At 42.3% G+C, this 22798-nt stretch overlaps 1 protein-coding gene and 1 pseudogene across 1 annotated transcript; both read right to left on the bottom strand.

Moving 5' to 3' along the window:
- Positions 1-6621: 6621 nt before the first annotated feature.
- Positions 6622-7628, bottom strand: LOC116023518. The gene is made up of 2 exons (XM_031264522.1): positions 6974-7628; positions 6622-6824 (listed from the first exon to the last, which is right to left on the bottom strand). The coding sequence occupies exons 1-2, from the start codon at positions 7626-7628 to the stop codon at positions 6622-6624; spliced, it is 858 nt and encodes a 285-aa protein (XP_031120382.1).
- Positions 7629-7751: 123 nt separating this feature from the next.
- Positions 7752-22798, bottom strand: part of LOC116023517 — a 32379-nt pseudogene continuing 17332 nt past the window's right edge.

Here is a 22798-nt window from a genome sequence, read left to right as displayed (position 1 = left end):
AATCCATGCCTTTTTCACCTCTTTGCACAACGTTTTACCTACAAAATGATCAAACACGTGTGGACTAGGATCCAATGGCACTAACAAGCATTTTAACGCAATTAAAGCTTAAATCAATCACAAAAGCTAGCAAGTACGTGCAATGTGACACGAGAACGACCCTATAAGTGTAGCATCTTTTGCACTTATCAAAATTTCCACACTTTAGAACTTGCTTGTCCTCAGGCAAGCTATCATTGACAAAGCAAAAACTAAGTGCAAATGATGCCACCACTTTGATATGCAAGCAAGCTAAACCACAAGAATGATGCACACACTTGAAATCAATACAATTCTCAAGTTATCATGAAAATGAGCTTTTAAACAACCTTTGATTCTCAATAACGACTATCCCAAGAACAAAACCTTTCGCAAAAATAAAGCGTTTTGATTAACTTTCATTATCATACGAGTCAAGCATGCAATCCAATAACGAGTTCACCAACCATTTAAAGCGGGCCACTAGCCGAGCCAACTAGTGGGACCGATGTGCACAAACCAAACCTATTAGACCACCCTTGTAACCTCAAACCCCCTAGATTCTAACCTGATAAACAAAAAGGCTTTAAGGTTATCTACTACCCCTCAAGACCGACCATCGGGCTACCCGATCTCACATGGAGCTCCATGCTTTTTCGAGAACTGTGCAATGGGTGCCCGGTCCCAACGGGATAGATCTCTCCTTTTCTCATTCCCCAAGATAACCTCATCGGGCTACCCGACTTCACATGGATCTCCATGCTTTTTCGAAGATGGTGCAATGGGTGCCCGAATCTTGGCGGAATGGCTCTCTTCAATTTTCTCATCTCCCAAGACCTCGTATCGGGGCAACCGACTTCACGTAGAGCTCTACGCTTTTTCGAAGACAGTGCGATGGTTGCCCCCCAACTTGTCCTAGCTAGACGGTTCATCTTTTTCATATCCTAAGGTGGCCACATTGGGCTCTTTTGGGGTTTTGGCCTCATTGGGCTCTTTTAAACAAAATAAAGCAAAGCATCACCTTCACAACCCCACACTACACCTTCGGGAGAGCAAAAACAAAGAAAATTAGGTTCATTTCCGGGCTTAGTAAACATTATATTACTAGGTTTGATAGGTGCACACTCCCACTTCGTTACCTCCTTGACTATGGTCCAGGTTAAATGAGAGGTGAACATCACACAATCATGCAACAATTCAATAATTTAAACAAAAGTATAAGAATTTTCTTCCACGGGATAGTCCTAATTGAGAATCAAGTGTACCTTCAAAACACACATTTTCCAAGATAGATTAAGCATCGCATTCATTTCAAACATGTCCACCGTTCTAAGTCAAGCAATACTTTTGCAATTCAAAGTCTTTCAAGCACAAAGGTGCTTTCCTTTCCACACTTTAAACCGAACATCGTCCTCGATGTTCACACTAAGCATAACGTGGGAAAGCTACAAAGGTCTCAACATAAAATGCCCCTTTCCACACTTTAGAAGTGTGCTATGGGCTATTGGGTCACACAACATGCTTTTATGAATGATTTAAAACAAGCGAATGCAAAAGTCATGCCATCACACCCGGTTTCCACACTTTATAACAAAAGCATATAGGTAAAAGAAAGGGTAAGGGAGATAAAGAGACTCCCCTACGGCATTAAAGATCTACATGAGTGTGCTCATATCATCTCTCTTTTCCTTAAATTCCCTGCACAACATAAGCTTCCAAACACATTGATTCACATTCGATTAGCTAAATTCAAGAGATCAACAAGATAAAGACTCAATATTAAAAGTAAAAACCCAAAACAATAATGCAAACAAAATATGAATTAAAAACAAAGTACGAGTGCATAAAAGAACAAGTGCTAAAACTCAAAAATCCCTACAACTAAGCAACTACGATCATCGGGGCGCACAAGATCATTCGCCCGACCCATCGGACTCTTCTTCATATTGATCAAGTGTGAGCCTTCTTACTTCATGTTCAAGCATATTGACTCGGTTTTCAAGCCTCTCGATAGTTCCCCACAAATCTCTTTGCTCTCCTCTAGCCTCGTCATCACTAGACTCCTCGGGTGGCACTCCAAATTGGATAAAGTCACCTATGTCTAACGGTGTCATGGTGGTTGCTACCACCTCATATGCAAGTGCGTCTCCAAACCCCAATGCTTCACATAGCCTACTAACTATAGGCCCCACAAAGATACTCTCACTATCCTCATAGCTTTGTCGCTTTAGAAGGGTCTTACAAAGCTCTCCCATGTGGATTGGCATCTCCGTATATATGCTCCAAAGCATGAATAGTTCCCTCCTTGTAACATTGTCATTCGGAGTTTGCCTTCCCAACCATGACCGTGCTATAATATGCCACATGATCTTAAGCTCCGGGACTTTGATATATTTGGCACTCGTGTATGAGGGTCTCCAAGCTATCCCCTGTCTAGCTATTCCCCACCAAAACAACTCGGGTTGATGCTCATTAAGGAAGTCGTCAACAAGGTTTGCGTACCATCTTTGCTCTTGGTCATGTAAAGTGTAGAATCCTAGCAAATTACCAAGTTCATCCGACGAGATGTCGTACTGTCTATGAAATAGCTTGAACTTAATGCTAGGTTGTCTCCGGTTATGCACCCCCTCGTTGACTTCCAAAGTAGAAATGAATTCCCTAACGATAGGGACATACGTCGCATCCCTCCAACTACAAATGTGTCTCCAAAATGGTTGGGACGTCATCCTTTCAAATTCTTCTCGAATGCCTAGGATGGTTAAGACTGGGCTTCTATGTAACTCCATTCGACTATTTGCTTGTCTCGGAAGTGCCTATATCTAAAAAGATCCTCCACTTTGATCATGAGGCCTCAGTGTGCAAATTTCATATTCGGTGCTTCCCCTTCTTCGCTTGATGTGTCCTCATTGGGCACTCTACTAGGTTCACCTCTTTCAAGAGTGTGCCTAGGGACCATCATTTCGGCCCTTGGAAGTCCCTATATTTATCAAATCAAGCATTAGATTCTCAATTCACAACATTGGATTTTCAATTCAAGATATTACATTCTCATTTCAAGTATTTGCATTCTCAATATAAGCATTATGACATTCTCAAAATAAGCATTGTGATCTCAACTCAAAGCATAACTTGTACCATATATTATAAGCGGCATTTTATCAAACACATGGTATGCAAGTTTTACAAAAGCACAAATGTATGAAATATGCATGATCTGCACACTATAGAGTACAAAAGCACAAGCATATCATCACCCAAAGCTCACAAGAGTAAAGGATCAAAATAAGATCTTACTAAAATTGAGTAGAAACTAGATCAAGATCCTAATAAATCAAGTAGAAGAAGAAGAAATGTCAAGAGAATTACCTTTGGGCTCGGTGGAGGTGATCCACAAATGCTTGATAAAGGAGAGGAGAAGAGGTTACCTATGTTCATCATTTTCTGATAGTAGGGAGTGATAGAGAGGAATTTTGGAGTGAGGGAAGAAGAATGAAGTTGAAAAACCCTTGGAGTATTTAAATTCGTCGGGCGGACGCCCTGCTGGACGCGCGTCCAGAGGCGCGTCCAGCAGAGACTTCTCTGTTTCTGCTTCTTTCTGCTTCGGTTAATTGTTGGATGCCGGGTGGACGCGTGCGTCCGCCGCGCGTCCGGCCCTAGGTTTTGCATTTTCCAGCTCATTTTTATCTATGATGTCGCGTGTTTCTTCCCCCGCATTTTTGCTTATTCGTATGTCTTCGTACCCCCTGTCGTCTTGAGCTTAAAAACAACACTAACAAATATTTTTGAAAATTTTTGCAATTATTAGAAGTAACGATCATAAGCTTCAAACTTAAAAGCAATTAAAAGAAAGCATCATAAACCAAAGTGCATTGTGGAGAGTAAATGTAAACGAGAGTAGTACTAAAACCGAAATTAAACAAACCGAATAACGAAAGTAAAAGAAAGATAAAGTCGGCACCCCACGCACGGGGTACCTATTGTTCTAGCCGGGCCACATCAACACAAGAACTTAAAAACCCAAGCAGCGTCAATAAGGTGCGTCCCCACCCTGTGAGGGGGGTGGAAAACGATGCTCCATCCATAGGCGCAATTGCTCGATTGCTTGAAATTGTTGCTCTTGACATTCCTCTTGCCTCGCGTATGCTTCATTCTGCCTTAGGATTGCTTCGTTCTGCCTTATGATTGCTTCGTTCTGCCTCATCAACTCTTCATGGTGAAGGTCCATCCTCTGGTTGAAAGTGTTCATAGACTGATTATGCAACTGAAGCTTAAAAGCCCTCATGGATGCCCAGTCATATACTGGGGGATACTCTGCATATTCCGGAGGCACATCCGGACCTCCCTGAATTACCGGCTCCTGTTCTTGTTGAGGCTCACCCTGTGGAGGTCTAGGCGCGGCCCCAATCTTTGGGGCATAGCTCCTATTGAGATGCGCATCAGTAAACGGTCGCATGGAGGCAATACTCTTCTCCCTCGTCAACTCTCTTTGCAAGCCCAACCCGTGGCACAGTCTTGTGACCACCGGCCCTATCCAGACATATGGGCACTTCGGGTGTGTCTGAGAGGTGAACAGCTGTTGCACCATGCAGGCCATTTGTATTGGCTCATTCATTTCTAGACTCCAAAGGTTGAAGAGATCAAATCTGTATACCTTGTGGAGGTTCTTATTCCTTCCTCCAAATGTAAGGTTTAGTAGAAGCTTCATCATCAATAGTGCCGGGCTCACGATCTTTGAGGTGTTTGGCTTAATACCGGTGAACCTGCCTCCTTGCCCATTAGTAATTCTGTCCTAGTAAGCTTCTGCCGCCGCATCGGAGTCAAAATCTGAGGGAAGGTTGCGCCACTCTTTTGTGTGAATGTCCTCAGCGGTGTAAAATCCAAGGTATTCCCCCAATTGGATCAATGAGACTTCGTGCTCTCGACCGAATAGTGTGAACTTCATGCAAGGAGTCCACATGTGGTTTGATGGCATAGGCGTATAGGTAGCAATAAACTCGTGCACGACGGGTTCATATGTGTCATCTCTCCAGCTAAAGAGAAGTTCCCAAGATCGCCGCGACATCATCCTCTCCACCTCCTCTCGACACCCATATGCATCGAGCATTGTGTAGTCGAAGTAAAAGCCTCCCGATACTCCTTTTGTTATAAGCTATTCCACCCGTTCATATTGTTTAGCAGTTAGGTGTCTCAGGCTTCGGCCTCCTGCAATCAAAAGGTCACTTTCGCCTTCTACTACCCTTGAACTTGATCCAACGTCGTGCTTTCTCTTCTTGGCACATTCCTTGCGTCTAGTCTTTGGAGGCATCTATTTTAATAATAAAGCATGTGAGCCATAGCATAGTTGAATCTTTTGCACTCAGGTGATTAAACAAGCATCTATTGCATTTAAACAAATTTTCAAGAAAGTAAAGCCATACACATGCTTGATTGACTCCCCATTTAAAGGCAAAACTTAGCACAACAACATCATCACTATTTAGCATACTTAACCATTTTTCTTATCAATTAAAATTCTAGACAAAAGGAAAGCATGCACATTTAAGCATATTACTACTACATGTGTTTATACTAAGGAGATAACAAAAGATAGCATGTATCATCATCTAGTTTCAAGTTATTCATGCATATACAATTCATAGCATAACTCCAAAACTTCACAAATTTACAAACTTTAAGTACATTTATTTTCAAATCACACAATGTGATAAGCAATTCCAACTTTTATCAACCTAAAACAATTCTACAACCATTCTTCATCAACAACACCATGTTAATCCTATCACATATCATAATTTCATGCCAAAGTTCAAAAAGCCCCAAATTTGTGAAACTAGTAAACAAACTTTTCAATTAAGCATAATGCAATGTCAAGAATCACAAATTGGTTCTATATAAGCTCTTGATTAGCATCTAATTTCATTTATCAACCATTAATTTCAACAATGAAGCACACTTATTCAAACCCAAATTTTTCCACCATTAAAGTAGGGTTTCAAGCTTTTTTCAACACTCAAATTCATGTTTAACCATACAAATTGCAATTAAAACTCATTAGCATGCTCATTATAACATAAGGAATCACATTCTAACAACAAACAAGCAATGCAATTGTCAAAGCAAGAAATCCCAAAATAAGGTCATAACAATGGTGAAAGCTTAAAAATAGGGTTGAAGAAGATGCACATACCTTGAATTTTGTTGTAGAAAGGTTGTACAAAGATGAAAGCTTCAAATTTTTGCCTTGGAATAGCTTTGGAGCTTGAAAGACTTACTTGGTAATTTTTGGAGTGGGTGTTCGTCCGCTAGAATGAAGTAGAAGAGGAAGAATTTGGCTTAAATCCCTCAATCGCGTCCGCAAAACTGCCTAGGCTAACCCGTCGGACGCGCGTCCACATGGCGTCCGCATTTTATTTTAATTCCTTGCGATTTTCCGTAGCATCGGACGCGGGTCGGACGCGTGCGTCCGAAGTTCTTCTTCGTTCGGCATGTGGCAGGCGAATTCCGGACGCGGTCGTCCGCTTGGCGTCCGGTTTACTCCTTCGTTCTGCATGTGGCGGGCGAAATCCGGACGTAGTCGTCCGCTTGGCGTCAGGAACTACGGTCTCAGTACTTGCTTCGCGTTCTGATGGACGCGGGTCGGACGCGTGCGTCCGCCTCGCGTCTATCAGAGCGCTCTCTGACGTTTCGAACTGGGCTACTGGACGCGGATCGGACGCGCGTCCGGTCTGGCGTCCAGGCTCGGATTTTCGCCAATTTTGACTTTTTCTTGTTCTTCTTCGGTCTTCGTGACTTCACCTGTTGTGGCCCTGCAAAAACATACTACATCTAAAATAAAAACATGTAAGATAAAGCATTTAAAAGTAAAAGTAACCCCGGGTTGCCTCCCGAGAAGCGCTATGTTTAACGTCTTTAGCCCGACGTCTTTGTAAGCTTCAATTTTCCAATTGAATCAAACGCAAGGCATCTACCTCGCGCGGTTCCATTCCTCCGAAATATTTCTTGACTTGGTGCCCATTCACTTTGAACTCTCCTTTGCTCGGATGTTTGATTTGGATCGTTCCATAGGGAAAAACTTTTGTGACCGTGAACGGCCCCGACCATCTTGATTTCAACTTTCCCGGAAAGAGTTTCAATTTCGAATTAAAGAATAACACTTGGTCTCCTTCCCGGAATTCTCTCCCCTTTTTGATGTGCTTATCATGATAAAGCTTTGTGCGTTCTTTGTAGGCACGTGAATTCTCATATGACATTAATCTCCATTCTTCTAATTCATCAAGTTGCCACAGCCTCTCACGCCCTGCAAGGTCCATATCGCTATTCAACTTCTTAATCGCCCAATAGGCTTTGTGTTCGATTTCGACGGGTAGGTGACAGGCTTTCCCATATACAAGTCTAAAGGGTGTCGTTCCAATCGGGGTCTTATAAGCAGTCCTAAATGCCCACAGAGCATCATCTAGGCGATCGGGCCAATCTTTTCGGTGGATTCCAACCGTCTTTTCTAGTATTGCTTTAATATCACGATTGGCGTTCTCCACTTGGCCACTGGTTTGGGGGTGGTATGGAACTCCCCCCCTGTGTTGCACTCCGTATTTGGCCAACATCTTTTCCATCAACGCATTCCTAAAGTGTGTCCCCCGGTCGCTGATTATAACTCTAGGCACTCCGAACCTTGTAAACAACTTCTTTAGAAAGTTGATTACACTTCTAGCGTCATTGTTTCGTAAGGCTTGTGCCTATACCCATTTTGATAAATAATCGATTGCAACCAAGATGTACTTAAACCCTTTTGCACTCGGGAATGGTCCCACAAAATCAATGCCCCAGATGTCGAAAACTTCACAGGCTAGAATGTATGTTTGCGGCATTTCGTTCCTCGCTGTGATGTTTCCAACTCTTTGACATCGATCATAGTTTGGTACACACATTTGAGCATCTCTAAACAACGAGGGCCAATAGAAACCCGCCTCAAGAACTTTCTTGGCGGTTCTATTGCTTGAATAATGGCCCCCGGTGGGTCCGGCATGACAATTTCCTATGATTTTCAATCCCTCTTGTCCCACTACACATCTTCGAATTACTTGATCCGCGCATACTCGGAACAAGTAGGGATCGTCCCAAAAATAATGCCTACTTTCCGCTAAGAATTTTCTCTTTTGGTGCACATCAAAATAATTCGGGATAACTCCTCCTACAACATAATTTGCGATATCGGCGTACCACGGTACATCATCAATTTTCAACAATTTCTCCTCTGGAAACAATTCTAAGATGCTAGCGCTTTCCTCCCCTAAGTTTAGATTCTCTATTCTAGAAAGATGGTCTGCGGCTTCGTTCTCCTTTCCTTTTTTATCCTTGATTTCTATATCAAACTCTTGAAGCAATAAAATCCATCTAATTAGTCTCGGTTTTGCCTCGGCTTTCGACATCAAGTATCTAAGGGACGCGTGTTCCGTAAATACTACAATCTTGGATAAGAGGAGGTAGGATCTAAACTTGTCTAAACCGAATATCACCGCTAACAACTCTTTCTCGGTAGTAGTGTAATTTTGTTGGGTCTTGTCTAGTGTTTTGCTTGCAAACGCTATTGGTTGAAAGTATTTTTCCTTCCTCTGCCCCAACACGACTCCTACTAAAAACCCACTAGCATCGCACATCATTTCGAATGGAAGGTTCCAATCAGGTCCAACTAAAATCGGTGCTCTCACTAGTTTCTCCTTAAGGGTTTTGAAAGCAACTAAACAGTCTTCTCCAAATTCAAACTCTATATCTTTCTCTAGGAGTTTGGTCAACGGTCTAGCAATTTTGGAAAAATCCTTTATAAAACGTCGGTAGAAACCGACGTGACCTAGGAAGCTTCTTAAACTTGTGACGGAGTTTGGAGGTGGTAGGGTGTCAATCACGGATGTTTTGGCTTTGTCTACCTCTATTCCTTTGTTTGATACCTTATGACCAAATACTATGCCCTCTTCTACCATATAGTAGCACTTTTCCCAACTAAGCGCTAGGTTTACTTCTAAACACCGCTTGAGGACTTTTTCTAGATTACTTAAGCATTCGTCATAGGTTTCTCCCCATATGGTGAAATCATCCATGAACACCTCCATGAACTCCCCAATATAATCTTCAAAAATTGCTAGCATGCACCTCATGAAGGTCGCTGGTGCATTGCACAAACCGAATGGCATGCGTCGGTACGCAAAGGTACCCATAAGACAAGTAAAGGTTGTTTTCTCTTGGTCCTCTAATGCTACGGGTATTTGGAAATAGCCGCTCATACCATCTAAGAAACAGTAATAAGCATGCCCGCTCACCTTCTCAACCATCTGATCAATAAAGGGCAAAGGGAAGTGGTCCTTTCTAGTGGCATCATTTAGTCTTCTATAATCTATACAAACCCGCCACCCCGTTACGCTTCGTGTAGGAATTAATTCTTCTTTGTCATTTTTCACTACAGTTATTCCTCCTTTTTTAGGTACTACGTGGGTAGGACTTACCCACGCACTATTAGAAATTGGATAAATCATTCCTACATACATAAGTCTTACTACTTCGTTTTTCACCACTTTGGTCATATTTGGATTCAACCTCCTTTGGGGTTGGGCTACTGGCTTAACATTCTCTTCTAGTAAGATCTTATGCGTACACATACTAGGACTTATGCATTTTAAGTTTTGTAATTTCCACCCTATTGCTCCTTTATATTTTCATAACAAGTTCACAAGCTTGTCTTGTTGATTTTCATCTAGTTTTGATGAGATTACTACCGGTAAGGTTGAATTTTCTCCTAGAAAAGCATATTGTAGACTATCCGGTAACGTTTTAAGTTCACTTTTCACTTCTTTCTCGTCTACTATATTCTTTTTCTCATTTATTTTCTCATTATGCAACAAATCATCCCCTTCATTTCCATCCATCACCTCCTCAACTTCACCAATCAATTCATGAATATATATAGCATCATCAATACAATCATCAAAGAAATTCACAAATTCAATTTCATTCACATCACACACATTATCATCAACATGTATATCATCATCACCACACACTATCTTATGTAAAGCATCATCATTCTCATTAATTGAAGCATTATTATCGAAAGTAAAAGATTCAAGGTCATCATTATTATCCAAAACTCTTAAGAGGGCGTCATCTTTCAATTTACCCACAAGATTGGGGTAAATAGAATTAACGTGCTCATGGAAAACATCCACAAAGTAGCACGCATCATCTGTCGTCATCGGGTACTTAGTCAACTTCGACACATCGAAGGTAGCACATTCGTCTCCTACCCTTAGGACAAGTTTCCCATTCCCTACATCGATGAGGGCCCGAGCGGTGGCCAAGAACGGCCTACCTAGAATCAATGGCACCTTTTGATCGGCATCCATGTCAATAATGACAAAGTCCACGGGAAAAATAAACTTGTCTACCCTCACTAACACATCTTCTACAACCCCCTTGGGTTGCTTGATTGATCTATCGGCCAACTGGATACAAATGCGAGTGGGCTTTAGATTGCCCAAGTCTAATTTCTTAAAGAGACAAAAAGGCATTATATTGATACTTGCCCCAGAGTCCGCTAGAGCTCTCTTAAACTCGGCTTCGCCAATTTGACATGGGATGGTGAAGCTTCCGGGGTCCGTGAGCTTCTGTGGTTGATGGCGCACGTAAGCGGAGCATCCTTCCCCTAGCAAAACCGTAGTTGACTCTTCCAGCTTTCTCTTATTGGTGAGTATATCTTTTAAGAATTTTTCATAACGCGGCATTTGACCTAATGCGTCGAGGAAAGGTACGTTGATATGCAATTGTTTTAGTAGTTCAAGGAATTTGCCGTATTGTGTCTTGTCTATGCTTTCCTTCACCCTCCCGGGAAATGGGAGTGGTGGTTGGTACATCGGTAAATCCACCTTCTCCTTTCCTTTATCTCGAGATTGAGTGGCTTTTGGACTCAAGGGTACTGGAGATGTTTCCTTTTCTTGCACTTTGTCTTCTTCAAGGATTTCTTCTATTTTCTCTTCTTCGATTGGATTCTTGGAGATAGTATTCTTCTTCAATGCTGGCTCGGGAAGTTCCTTTCCACTCCGAAGGGTCACGGCTTTCACCCTCTCTCGAGGATTATTTACCGTGGTACTCGGAAGTGTGCCTTGTGGTCTTTCGGCTAAAGCCTTGGAGTTTTGTGCAACTTGTGTCTCCAAGTGCCTCAAGGAAGCATTATTTTCTTGTCTCAAGTTAGAGACCTCTTGTCTTATTGTGGATATCTCTTGCCTCAAGTCTTGCTTCCACTCTTGCCTCATATTCGTCACATCTTGCCTTAGTTCGCCAAACATTCTCACCATTTTGTCTTCTATGCTTTCTTTAGGAGCTTCTTCTCTTTGTTGATTATTTCCTTGGTACATAGGTAGTCGATACGCTCCCCCTTGGTTAGGTCTTGGGTTGTATTGATTCCCTCGATTGTCTTGGTATCCTCTATTGTAGTTTGCATTGTAACTTGGCTCACTTTGACTCGGTCTTGGATTGTATTGATTTTGGGATGGTTGGTTTTGCCATCCTTGACCTTGACGCCAATTTTGGTTGTTATTATTTTCATAAGTATTGTAGTCATTCGGCCTTTGATATCCTACGGCCTCGACTTGTTCATACGGAACATCCTCGTAGTTGGAAGTGCATTCGTGTGCTCCGTGTGCACCCCCACACTTGTCGCAATAAAGTGCTAATGTCATGCACGGATTTCCTCTTTGACTCTTATTCATCTTTTCCAATTGTGCTTGTAGCCTCTTGACTTCAAGTCCTAGTGCTTCCACCTTGGCTTGAGATGCGGTGTCGGCACTAACTTCATACAAACCTCCTTTGGACTCCCTTTGATTGTACCAATTCCCGGTATTTGATGAAATAGTTCTTATCAATTCTTCCGCGTCTTCAGGACTTGTAGAAACGAAAGATCCTCTAGAAGATGAGTCCAAAAGTAATTTACATTCATCGGTGAGACCGGAATAGAATGAACTAATGACGTCCCATGGATGTAGAACGTCGGGTGGGCATTGATGTTTAAGTGTCTTAAACCGTCTCCACGCATCCGCTAAAGTTTCCAACGACCCTTGTTTAAAGTCTTGGATTTGCTTTCTTATTTTCAATGTCTTGGTCAACGAAAAGAATTCTTGCATGAACTCTTGGTGAAGTTGTTCCCATGATCTAAAGTGGTTGTCTACGTGGGAATCAAGCCACCTCGCGGCTTCCCCTATTAACGAAAACGGGAACATTTTGAGTCTTACGACCTCTTCGGTAACTCCATTTTGACGGTACATACCACACTATCGGATGAATCGGGTGATATGTACGTGTGGATCCTTCGCCGGTAATCCTCCAAAAGGTTGATTTTGTACTAGTGTGATGACAGCGGAATTGATTTGAAAGTTGTTGGCTTCAACCGGGGGAATGTAAATAGAGTTGTGGACACTAAAGTCGGGTGTCATATAATCCGCTATGGTTCTCCTTTCCTCTCCCCTCGGTTGGTTCCTTGGTATATTTCTTAGTTCATTCCTTGGTTCGTTCCTTCTTGGCCTTTGTGGTTCATAATATTCATCATCATATCGTGGTTCGTAGTAAGCATCCCTCCTTTGTCTAGGAGGTTGGTGTTGTTGTTATCTTGGAGGCATGTCATAGAGAGGGTTATTGAATTGCTCTTGAAAATTCGGTGCATATCTCCTACATGGTAGTGGTTCGTCATATGCTACGTTCTCTTGTTGATATTGTGGTTGGTTGGGTGGTGGTGGTCTTTGTCAGGACTCCTCCCTTTGTGGTGGAGGTGCCTCATGGACATTAAATTGATCACCTCTAACATTTTCTCTCGGTATGTCCGTATCGGTGTGTATTGGTGATTCATTCGNATATATATTCTCTTTTGTTACTCTTTTAATTAAGAGTTTAATATATATATATATATATTTATTATATTGTCCCATTTAGAAATTCATTTGTTATTTCTATATTTTTCCTATTATTTAACTTTTATAATTCTCAATTTTCGATTATTCGCTTTCGCATTATTCCGCTATATTCCTAACAAGTGGTATCAGAGCGGTTTAATTGAGAATTATTTTCAAAGATGACGACTGTTACCAAGTTCGATATCGAGAAATTCGACGGGAAAATTAACTTTTCTATCTGGAAGGTTCAAATGGAAGCCGTTCTAACCCAGAACGGTTTGAAAAAAGCTCTAGCTGGGAAGAAGAAGAAACCAGCTACAATGACAGATGAAGATTGGGAAGATTTGGATGACAAGGCACGTTCAACCATTCAGTTGTGCCTGTCTAAATCGGTTCTACGTGAGGTGATAGGTGAGACGACTACGTCAGATTTATGGTCCGAGCTGAATTCGCTCTACATGGACAAATCTCTAGCGAATACGCTGCGCCTGAAGGAGCAGCTGTATACAATCCGTATGACGGAAAGTACTTCAATTCAGTCTCATTTGGATGAATTCAATTCTATTTTATTGAACTTGGAAAATATTGATGTCGTAATTGACGATGAGGATCGTGCTATTTTATTCAAGAGTTGGATTTTTAGCGGGAGGTGGAAAGAGTGTAGGTGAATAAAACGGGAAGAAGTTCCCGAGTATCGTCTCAAGGAACGGTAAGAAAGGATTTGGTAGACAAGGAATTAGACACAAGAGTTCCTATGTTTCAAAAGCTAGTCCTAGCATAAGGGTTGTGTAGGTCATTCTAAGAATAGCTCAAACACTAAAACGAAAGGTGTTGTAAACAAGTATTGGAAGGGAGGATTCGGACTAATCTAGCACACATGCCACTCTTGATTTCCTAAGGTACTAGGGGTTTGAAAACGCTTAAGGGACTAACATGAGACAAGGTCACTCACACCACCGCCACTCTCGTGGTCAATGGACTCACTTCTTAGACCATAAAGTTATCCTTGTGAACTTTAGGCTAGAAGAGGCATTATGACAAACACGTTATGTGCCTCTTGCCTTCCTACTCCCTCTTCTCAAAGGTAAGAAGGAAAAGAGGTTGGTGAGGTCTCAAGCATTCCCTAATCTCATAGGTGAAAGCTTTCTACACTAACTCTCAAGTCCGATTGGCCTAATCGGAGTAGAGGTCACACAAACATCCCAAATCGCTATCAAGATATCCAAAAAGCATCATTCTACCCTAGATATATGACATAAGAGCTCAAGAACAACATGCATGTTCAACTAGTCCAAATCCACTAGGTAACTAGCCACACATCTCTAAGCTAAGCATCATCAAAGCAATTAAACAAATCTAAGCTATAAGGATTGAAATCTAAACACAAATCAAAGCACAAATCAAATCAACAAAGCAAATCACAACTCAATTCACAAACTAAAATTGAAGAACAAGAGAGGAATTTTAGACTAGACTAATCTGGAAAAATGAATGGGATCCCCCTGAAAAATGCCCCAAATCTCTATTTAAATCGCGCCAAACCGCCAAAATAACATGTAGTGGACGCCCGACTGGACGCGCGTCCGCTCCGCGTCCAGCGGGATTCTGTGCGCAGCTTCGAAACTTCAGAGAGATCTCGGAATCGGATGCGGGCGTCCGACCCGCATCCGCTGTGCGTCCTAAGCACACATTGCAACTTCAGAGAGGTGTTTTTTCGGACGTGGGGTGTCCAGTCCGCGTCCTTCCCGCGTCCTAAGCAAACGTCTCAACTTCAGAGGGCTATTTTCCGGACGCGGGGCGTCCGCAGCGCTCTGCCTCGAACCTCAGCAGCGTGTAGTCGTGGACGCCTGGGCGGACGCGCGTCCAAGGCGTGTCCGTGCCTGTCCTTTGCTTCCGATTTTGGCCCGTGAATCATTCTTTGAAATCCATGCCTTTTTCACCTCTTTGCACAACGTTTTACCTACAAAATGATCAAACACGTGTGGACTAGGATCCAATGGCACTAACAAGCATTTTAACGCAATTAAAGCTTAAATCAATCACAAAAGCTAGCAAGTACGTGCAATGTGACACGAGAACGACCCTATAAGTGTAGCATCTTTTGCACTTATCAAAATTTCCACACTTTAGAACTTGCTTGTCCTCAGGCAAGCTATCATTGACAAAGCAAAAACTAAGTGCAAATGATGCCACCACTTTGATATGCAAGCAAGCTAAACCACAAGAATGATGCACACACTTGAAATCAATACAATTCTCAAGTTATCATGAAAATGAGCTTTTAAACAACCTTTGATTCTCAATAACGACTATCCCAAGAACAAAACCTTTCGCAAAAATAAAGCGTTTTGATTAACTTTCATTATCATACGAGTCAAGCATGCAATCCAATAACGAGTTCACCAACCATTTAAAGCGGGCCACTAGCCGAGCCAACTAGTGGGACCGATGTGCACAAACCAAACCTATTAGACCACCCTTGTAACCTCAAACCCCCTAGATTCTAACCTGATAAACAAAAAGGCTTTAAGGTTATCTACTACCCCTCAAGACCGACCATCGGGCTACCCGATCTCACATGGAGCTCCATGCTTTTTCGAGAACTGTGCAATGGGTGCCCGGTCCCAACGGGATAGATCTCTCCTTTTCTCATTCCCCAAGATAACCTCATCGGGCTACCCGACTTCACATGGATCTCCATGCTTTTTCGAAGATGGTGCAATGGGTGCCCGAATCTTGGCGGAATGGCTCTCTTCAATTTTCTCATCTCCCAAGACCTCGTATCGGGGCAACCGACTTCACGTAGAGCTCTACGCTTTTTCGAAGACAGTGCGATGGTTGCCCCCCAACTTGTCCTAGCTAGACGGTTCATCTTTTTCATATCCTAAGGTGGCCACATTGGGCTCTTTTGGGGTTTTGGCCTCATTGGGCTCTTTTAAACAAAATAAAGCAAAGCATCACCTTCACAACCCCACACTACACCTTCGGGAGAGCAAAAACAAAGAAAATTAGGTTCATTTCCGGGCTTAGTAAACATTATATTACTAGGTTTGATAGGTGCACACTCCCACTTCGTTACCTCCTTGACTATGGTCCAGGTTAAATGAGAGGTGAACATCACACAATCATGCAACAATTCAATAATTTAAACAAAAGTATAAGAATTTTCTTCCACGGGATAGTCCTAATTGAGAATCAAGTGTACCTTCAAAACACACATTTTCCAAGATAGATTAAGCATCGCATTCATTTCAAACATGTCCACCGTTCTAAGTCAAGCAATACTTTTGCAATTCAAAGTCTTTCAAGCACAAAGGTGCTTTCCTTTCCACACTTTAAACCGAACATCGTCCTCGATGTTCACACTAAGCATAACGTGGGAAAGCTACAAAGGTCTCAACATAAAATGCCCCTTTCCACACTTTAGAAGTGTGCTATGGGCTATTGGGTCACACAACATGCTTTTATGAATGATTTAAAACAAGCGAATGCAAAAGTCATGCCATCACACCCGGTTTCCACACTTTATAACAAAAGCATATAGGTAAAAGAAAGGGTAAGGGAGATAAAGAGACTCCCCTACGGCATTAAAGATCTACATGAGTGTGCTCATATCATCTCTCTTTTCCTTAAATTCCCTGCACAACATAAGCTTCCAAACACATTGATTCACATTCGATTAGCTAAATTCAAGAGATCAACAAGATAAAGACTCAATATTAAAAGTAAAAACCCAAAACAATAATGCAAACAAAATATGAATTAAAAACAAAGTACGAGTGCATAAAAGAACAAGTGCTAAAACTCAAAAATCCCTACAACTAAGCAACTACGATCATCGGGGCGCACAAGATCATTCGCCCGACCCATCGGACTCTTCTTCATATTGATCAAGTGTGAGCCTTCTTACTTCATGTTCAAGCATATTGACTCGGTTTTCAAGCCTCTCGATAGTTCCCCACAAATCTCTTTGCTCTCCTCTAGCCTCGTCATCACTAGACTCCTCGGGTGGCACTCCAAATTGGATAAAGTCACCTATGTCTAACGGTGTCATGGTGGTTGCTACCACCTCATATGCAAGTGCGTCTCCAAACCCCAATGCTTCACATAGCCTACTAACTATAGGCCCCACAAAGATACTCTCACTATCCTCATAGCTTTGTCGCTTTAGAAGGGTCTTACAAAGCTCTCCCATGTGGATTGGCATCTCCGTATATATGCTCCAAAGCATGAATAGTTCCCTCCTTGTAACATTGTCATTCGGAGTTTGCCTTCCCAACCATGACCGTGCTATAATATGCCACATGATCTTAAGCTCCGGGACTTTGATATATTTGGCACTCGTGTATGAGGGTCTCCAAGCTATCCCCTGTCTAGCTATTCCCCACCAAAACAACTCGGGTTGATGCTCATTAAGGAAGTCGTCAACAAGGTTTGCGTACCATCTTTGCTCTTGGTCATGTAAAGTGTAGAATCCTAGCAAATTACCAAGTTCATCCGACGAGATGTCGTACTGTCTATGAAATAGCTTGAACTTAATGCTAGGTTGTCTCCGGTTATGCACCCCCTCGTTGACTTCCAAAGTAGAAATGAATTCCCTAACGATAGGGACATACGTCGCATCCCTCCAACTACAAATGTGTCTCCAAAATGGTTGGGACGTCATCCTTTCAAATTCTTCTCGAATGCCTAGGATGGTTAAGACTGGGCTTCTATGTAACTCCATTCGACTATTTGCTTGTCTCGGAAGTGCCTATATCTAAAAAGATCCTCCACTTTGATCATGAGGCCTCAGTGTGCAAATTTCATATTCGGTGCTTCCCCTTCTTCGCTTGATGTGTCCTCATTGGGCACTCTACTAGGTTCACCTCTTTCAAGAGTGTGCCTAGGGACCATCATTTCGGCCCTTGGAAGTCCCTATATTTATCAAATCAAGCATTAGATTCTCAATTCACAACATTGGATTTTCAATTCAAGATATTACATTCTCATTTCAAGTATTTGCATTCTCAATATAAGCATTATGACATTCTCAAAATAAGCATTGTGATCTCAACTCAAAGCATAACTTGTACCATATATTATAAGCGGCATTTTATCAAACACATGGTATGCAAGTTTTACAAAAGCACAAATGTATGAAATATGCATGATCTGCACACTATAGAGTACAAAAGCACAAGCATATCATCACCCAAAGCTCACAAGAGTAAAGGATCAAAATAAGATCTTACTAAAATTGAGTAGAAACTAGATCAAGATCCTAATAAATCAAGTAGAAGAAGAAGAAATGTCAAGAGAATTACCTTTGGGCTCGGTGGAGGTGATCCACAAATGCTTGATAAAGGAGAGGAGAAGAGGTTACCTATGTTCATCATTTTCTGATAGTAGGGAGTGATAGAGAGGAATTTTGGAGTGAGGGAAGAAGAATGAAGTTGAAAAACCCTTGGAGTATTTAAATTCGTCGGGCGGACGCCCTGCTGGACGCGCGTCCAGAGGCGCGTCCAGCAGAGACTTCTCTGTTTCTGCTTCTTTCTGCTTCGGTTAATTGTTGGATGCCGGGTGGACGCGTGCGTCCGCCGCGCGTCCGGCCCTAGGTTTTGCATTTTCCAGCTCATTTTTATCTATGATGTCGCGTGTTTCTTCCCCCGCATTTTTGCTTATTCGTATGTCTTCGTACCCCCTGTCGTCTTGAGCTTAAAAACAACACTAACAAATATTTTTGAAAATTTTTGCAATTATTAGAAGTAACGATCATAAGCTTCAAACTTAAAAGCAATTAAAAGAAAGCATCATAAACCAAAGTGCATTGTGGAGAGTAAATGTAAACGAGAGTAGTACTAAAACCGAAATTAAACAAACCGAATAACGAAAGTAAAAGAAAGATAAAGTCGGCACCCCACGCACGGGGTACCTATTGTTCTAGCCGGGCCACATCAACACAAGAACTTAAAAACCCAAGCAGCGTCAATAAGGTGCGTCCCCACCCTGTGAGGGGGGTGGAAAACGATGCTCCATCCATAGGCGCAATTGCTCGATTGCTTGAAATTGTTGCTCTTGACATTCCTCTTGCCTCGCGTATGCTTCATTCTGCCTTAGGATTGCTTCGTTCTGCCTTATGATTGCTTCGTTCTGCCTCATCAACTCTTCATGGTGAAGGTCCATCCTCTGGTTGAAAGTGTTCATAGACTGATTATGCAACTGAAGCTTAAAAGCCCTCATGGATGCCCAGTCATATACTGGGGGATACTCTGCATATTCCGGAGGCACATCCGGACCTCCCTGAATTACCGGCTCCTGTTCTTGTTGAGGCTCACCCTGTGGAGGTCTAGGCGCGGCCCCAATCTTTGGGGCATAGCTCCTATTGAGATGCGCATCAGTAAACGGTCGCATGGAGGCAATACTCTTCTCCCTCGTCAACTCTCTTTGCAAGCCCAACCCGTGGCACAGTCTTGTGACCACCGGCCCTATCCAGACATATGGGCACTTCGGGTGTGTCTGAGAGGTGAACAGCTGTTGCACCATGCAGGCCATTTGTATTGGCTCATTCATTTCTAGACTCCAAAGGTTGAAGAGATCAAATCTGTATACCTTGTGGAGGTTCTTATTCCTTCCTCCAAATGTAAGGTTTAGTAGAAGCTTCATCATCAATAGTGCCGGGCTCACGATCTTTGAGGTGTTTGGCTTAATACCGGTGAACCTGCCTCCTTGCCCATTAGTAATTCTGTCCTAGTAAGCTTCTGCCGCCGCATCGGAGTCAAAATCTGAGGGAAGGTTGCGCCACTCTTTTGTGTGAATGTCCTCAGCGGTGTAAAATCCAAGGTATTCCCCCAATTGGATCAATGAGACTTCGTGCTCTCGACCGAATAGTGTGAACTTCATGCAAGGAGTCCACATGTGGTTTGATGGCATAGGCGTATAGGTAGCAATAAACTCGTGCACGACGGGTTCATATGTGTCATCTCTCCAGCTAAAGAGAAGTTCCCAAGATCGCCGCGACATCATCCTCTCCACCTCCTCTCGACACCCATATGCATCGAGCATTGTGTAGTCGAAGTAAAAGCCTCCCGATACTCCTTTTGTTATAAGCTATTCCACCCGTTCATATTGTTTAGCAGTTAGGTGTCTCAGGCTTCGGCCTCCTGCAATCAAAAGGTCACTTTCGCCTTCTACTACCCTTGAACTTGATCCAACGTCGTGCTTTCTCTTCTTGGCACATTCCTTGCGTCTAGTCTTTGGAGGCATCTATTTTAATAATAAAGCATGTGAGCCATAGCATAGTTGAATCTTTTGCACTCAGGTGATTAAACAAGCATCTATTGCATTTAAACAAATTTTCAAGAAAGTAAAGCCATACACATGCTTGATTGACTCCCCATTTAAAGGCAAAACTTAGCACAACAACATCATCACTATTTAGCATACTTAACCATTTTTCTTATCAATTAAAATTCTAGACAAAAGGAAAGCATGCACATTTAAGCATATTACTACTACATGTGTTTATACTAAGGAGATAACAAAAGATAGCATGTATCATCATCTAGTTTCAAGTTATTCATGCATATACAATTCATAGCATAACTCCAAAACTTCACAAATTTACAAACTTTAAGTACATTTATTTTCAAATCACACAATGTGATAAGCAATTCCAACTTTTATCAACCTAAAACAATTCTACAACCATTCTTCATCAACAACACCATGTTAATCCTATCACATATCATAATTTCATGCCAAAGTTCAAAAAGCCCCAAATTTGTGAAACTAGTAAACAAACTTTTCAATTAAGCATAATGCAATGTCAAGAATCACAAATTGGTTCTATATAAGCTCTTGATTAGCATCTAATTTCATTTATCAACCATTAATTTCAACAATGAAGCACACTTATTCAAACCCAAATTTTTCCACCATTAAAGTAGGGTTTCAAGCTTTTTTCAACACTCAAATTCATGTTTAACCATACAAATTGCAATTAAAACTCATTAGCATGCTCATTATAACATAAGGAATCACATTCTAACAACAAACAAGCAATGCAATTGTCAAAGCAAGAAATCCCAAAATAAGGTCATAACAATGGTGAAAGCTTAAAAATAGGGTTGAAGAAGATGCACATACCTTGAATTTTGTTGTAGAAAGGTTGTACAAAGATGAAAGCTTCAAATTTTTGCCTTGGAATAGCTTTGGAGCTTGAAAGACTTACTTGGTAATTTTTGGAGTGGGTGTTCGTCCGCTAGAATGAAGTAGAAGAGGAAGAATTTGGCTTAAATCCCTCAATCGCGTCCGCAAAACTGCCTAGGCTAACCCGTCGGACGCGCGTCCACATGGCGTCCGCATTTTATTTTAATTCCTTGCGATTTTCCGTAGCATCGGACGCGGGTCGGACGCGTGCGTCCGAAGTTCTTCTTCGTTCGGCATGTGGCAGGCGAATTCCGGACGCGGTCGTCCGCTTGGCGTCCGGTTTACTCCTTCGTTCTGCATGTGGCGGGCGAAATCCGGACGTAGTCGTCCGCTTGGCGTCAGGAACTACGGTCTCAGTACTTGCTTCGCGTTCTGATGGACGCGGGTCGGACGCGTGCGTCCGCCTCGCGTCTATCAGAGCGCTCTCTGACGTTTCGAACTGGGCTACTGGACGCGGATCGGACGCGCGTCCGGTCTGGCGTCCAGGCTCGGATTTTCGCCAATTTTGACTTTTTCTTGTTCTTCTTCGGTCTTCGTGACTTCACCTGTTGTGGCCCTGCAAAAACATACTACATCTAAAATAAAAACATGTAAGATAAAGCATTTAAAAGTAAAAGTAACCCCGGGTTGCCTCCCGAGAAGCGCTATGTTTAACGTCTTTAGCCCGACGTCTTTGTAAGCTTCAATTTTCCAATTGAATCAAACGCAAGGCATCTACCTCGCGCGGTTCCATTCCTCCGAAATATTTCTTGACTTGGTGCCCATTCACTTTGAACTCTCCTTTGCTCGGATGTTTGATTTGGATCGTTCCATAGGGAAAAACTTTTGTGACCGTGAACGGCCCCGACCATCTTGATTTCAACTTTCCCGGAAAGAGTTTCAATTTCGAATTAAAGAATAACACTTGGTCTCCTTCCCGGAATTCTCTCCCCTTTTTGATGTGCTTATCATGATAAAGCTTTGTGCGTTCTTTGTAGGCACGTGAATTCTCATATGACATTAATCTCCATTCTTCTAATTCATCAAGTTGCCACAGCCTCTCACGCCCTGCAAGGTCCATATCGCTATTCAACTTCTTAATCGCCCAATAGGCTTTGTGTTCGATTTCGACGGGTAGGTGACAGGCTTTCCCATATACAAGTCTAAAGGGTGTCGTTCCAATCGGGGTCTTATAAGCAGTCCTAAATGCCCACAGAGCATCATCTAGGCGATCGGGCCAATCTTTTCGGTGGATTCCAACCGTCTTTTCTAGTATTGCTTTAATATCACGATTGGCGTTCTCCACTTGGCCACTGGTTTGGGGGTGGTATGGAACTCCCCCCCTGTGTTGCACTCCGTATTTGGCCAACATCTTTTCCATCAACGCATTCCTAAAGTGTGTCCCCCGGTCGCTGATTATAACTCTAGGCACTCCGAACCTTGTAAACAACTTCTTTAGAAAGTTGATTACACTTCTAGCGTCATTGTTTCGTAAGGCTTGTGCCTATACCCATTTTGATAAATAATCGATTGCAACCAAGATGTACTTAAACCCTTTTGCACTCGGGAATGGTCCCACAAAATCAATGCCCCAGATGTCGAAAACTTCACAGGCTAGAATGTATGTTTGCGGCATTTCGTTCCTCGCTGTGATGTTTCCAACTCTTTGACATCGATCATAGTTT

This window comes from Ipomoea triloba, chromosome 6, assembly GCF_003576645.1.
Source record: "Ipomoea triloba cultivar NCNSP0323 chromosome 6, ASM357664v1".
Lineage (NCBI taxonomy): Eukaryota > Viridiplantae > Streptophyta > Magnoliopsida > Solanales > Convolvulaceae > Ipomoea > Ipomoea triloba.
The sequence above is the reverse complement of the archived record's forward strand: the minus strand, read 5'-3'. Positions and strand labels throughout refer to the sequence as shown.